At 58.5% G+C, this 2,553-nt stretch overlaps 1 protein-coding gene across 1 annotated transcript in view; it reads right to left on the bottom strand.

The window, feature by feature from the left end:
• TMPRSS9 (transmembrane serine protease 9) overlaps positions 1-2,553 on the bottom strand; it is a 76,876-nt gene that overhangs the window by 16,096 nt on the left and 58,227 nt on the right. The window contains exon 9 of the mRNA XM_045300045.1: positions 1,435-1,627. Coding sequence (XP_045155980.1) covers positions 1,435-1,627 — 193 coding nt within the window. The remainder of the gene's footprint in view (positions 1-1,434; positions 1,628-2,553) is intronic.

The following is a 2,553-nucleotide window of genomic DNA, read 5'->3' as shown; positions in this document are numbered from 1 at the left end:
GGGCTTGGGCCAGGCACACCTTAGTGCTCAGAGTCACGTGCTTCTCAATTCTCCAAAGAGGCCTAGTGCAGCCTCGCCTACTGCAGCTCTGGGCTCCTGCAGGCTCATTGCAGAGCCTTCCAAAGAAAAGGTCCGATCAGACACTGGTATCTCAGGGGTCCCTGGGTCAGTGAAATCGCAGGCAGAGGGGTCAGCTCGGCAGGTTGTGGTAACTCTCTCTTTGTGTGTGTGTGTGGGGGGGTAAGATGCCAAAGGGGTGATCTGGATCTCTTTTCTCGGGCGCAGGGCGGAAAGGCAGGAGTTGCTTCCCAAGGAGACCAGGCCCTGCTCATTCCCTGAGAGCAGCAAGCATGGCATCTCCCTGGGAAACCCGACCACACCCACCCTCCAGGCCCGATCATGCCCCTGCTAAGACTTCCGTTTTTTGCTGTTCCCCAAACTCAAAGGACACTTCCAAGGGACACAGCTTGAGTCCCCTGAGGAGGCTTGCAGAGCACAGAATTAATTCTCTGGGGAAGGGGTCCGGAAACCGGACCAAATTCACAGCCATCCAGTCAATGCCGGCTCAGCGCATCCTCTAGGACAGGGTAGAGCACAAAGCCCTGTCTTTCTCCTGTGGAACGATGGGTGGCTCCGAACTGCTGACCCTGCAGTTAGCAGCCCAACGAGTAACTGTGACACCACCAGGCAGGGCTCTCTGGGGAAGAAGGGTTGGCGAGAGAAACACACAGCCTTCTAAAGTGTAGAGCCCGAGATGGGAGGAGATGTCGGGCGGCAGCATTGCTGCTTCATGGAGGTTTCTACTTCCCATCGCCTCCCAGGCGTCCGTCCGAAAGTTGGACACCAGGTAAGAAAGACTGACGGAGAATGGATGCATTTGGATCGCGGAGCTGGGGGAGCACTTCGAAAGGACCGCGGGCTGCCGAAGCACAAACACATCTGTCTTGGAAGAAATGCAGCCAGACAGCTCCTTGGAGGCCGGACGGTGAGACTGGGTCTCCCGGACTTGGACGTGTTGTCAGGAGAGACCAGTCCCTGGAGAAGGACGTCCTGCTTGGCCAAGAAGAGGGACAGCGAAAGAGGAAGTCCCTTAACGAGATGGACAGACACGGTGCCTGCAAGCGGGGGTTCAGGGAGAAGCACCCTGGGAGGATGGCTCAGGGCCGGGCGGTGTGCATCCTGCTCGAAGTGGTCTTGCTACGAGTCAGACCTACTGGTGACAGCAAAAGCAAGGCAGGTGCCGAGGGGCCGTTCCCCACCCCCTTTCAGATCCGGAACCTTAGGTGTGGGATCCAGAATGTTCTCTCCCCCCAACTGCTCTAGAACATGTTCCCAGAACGACAGTCTTCCTCATGCCCCAGTTCTAGAACATGCTGAGGCTCTACGGCGGCCACTAGGTGGCCACGGGCGAGCCCAGCGGGTCCCCAGGACTACCTGACAGGAGTCCACCTTGCCGTCCAGGTAGCCGGCACACACCATCCTGTCCGTGAGCGAGTGGCCGTAGAGGCTGGTGCACAGGTCTTGGTCCAGCAGCTCCACCGTAGCTTTCTGCAGCACCTCTGGCTTGACCACTGTCCCAGGTGAGATGAGGCAGGGAGGTTCTGGGGCACCGGGCAGCCTCCTCCAGCTGGGGGCTGAAAGATGCCACCTCCACATCCCCGGGCCTCCTTCCCCCAGAATCCGGCTCAGGGATTCGCAAAAAGGGCAAACCAACTAAGAAACCAGGTGCATCCAATTGACCGCCACGGCCTTGTTCAGACGGCACTGAGGGAACACACCCACCCAGGCAGCGGGGAGGCCTCAGACCAGCCCGGGGCCTCTAGCTCCCCACCCACACCTCTGGGGGTGCCAGCTCCACCTGGCAGGTGACCCTCAGTCCTCGCCTGGGTCCTCCGAGTCATCTCTTATCTGGCCCTCTGCTCCCGCTGTCCAGTGTCAGTAACCCAGCACGCAGGGCTGACTTGTGCCTGCCCCAGATCTGTAGTCAACACCCCTCACATCTATTCTGGTCCACCCAAGATCCTTCTTCTAGGTCTGGCCAGCACCTGTCCCTCTCGGGATCCCGCAGCCCTTACCTATAGAATCCAAGCCCTGGTGACCCCCCCGCCCCCACCATTTATAGCCCCTGGCTGCCGGCAGACAGCCCCGGTGGCATGGTGGTTACGAGATGGGCTGCTAGCCATAAGGTCAATAGTTCGAGTCACAGTCTCAAAAACTCACAGGGCATTTGGTCAATTAACCTCCCTCCTGACGAGGCTGAAATCTTGCTCGCTTGTTCCACTACAGGCATTTCTTCTCTGGCTTTTTAAAATAGTGCCGGCGGCCCATTCTCTCTCGCTCTCTTTCTGTATTTATAGCATTGTTAGTTCGTCCTGTTCGTTTTGCTTTTGGTGGTTTCTGTTGGGCGTCCCAGCTTACGGAGCACAGGAGTGGATATGCACAGAGACCAGACTGACACCGTGGCTTATCAAGGGCGGGGTGGGGAGGGCGAGGGGAACCGGGGAGCCGCCAAATGAATGCGGGCAGGCGAGGGAGCGCTAGAACCCATTGTGA

The sequence above is a fragment of the Echinops telfairi genome, unplaced genomic scaffold, assembly GCF_000313985.2.
Source record: "Echinops telfairi isolate 266 unplaced genomic scaffold, ASM31398v2 ScPeMD7_7459;HRSCAF=8497, whole genome shotgun sequence".
Lineage (NCBI taxonomy): Eukaryota > Metazoa > Chordata > Mammalia > Afrosoricida > Tenrecidae > Echinops > Echinops telfairi.
The sequence above is the reverse complement of the archived record's forward strand: the minus strand, read 5'-3'. Positions and strand labels throughout refer to the sequence as shown.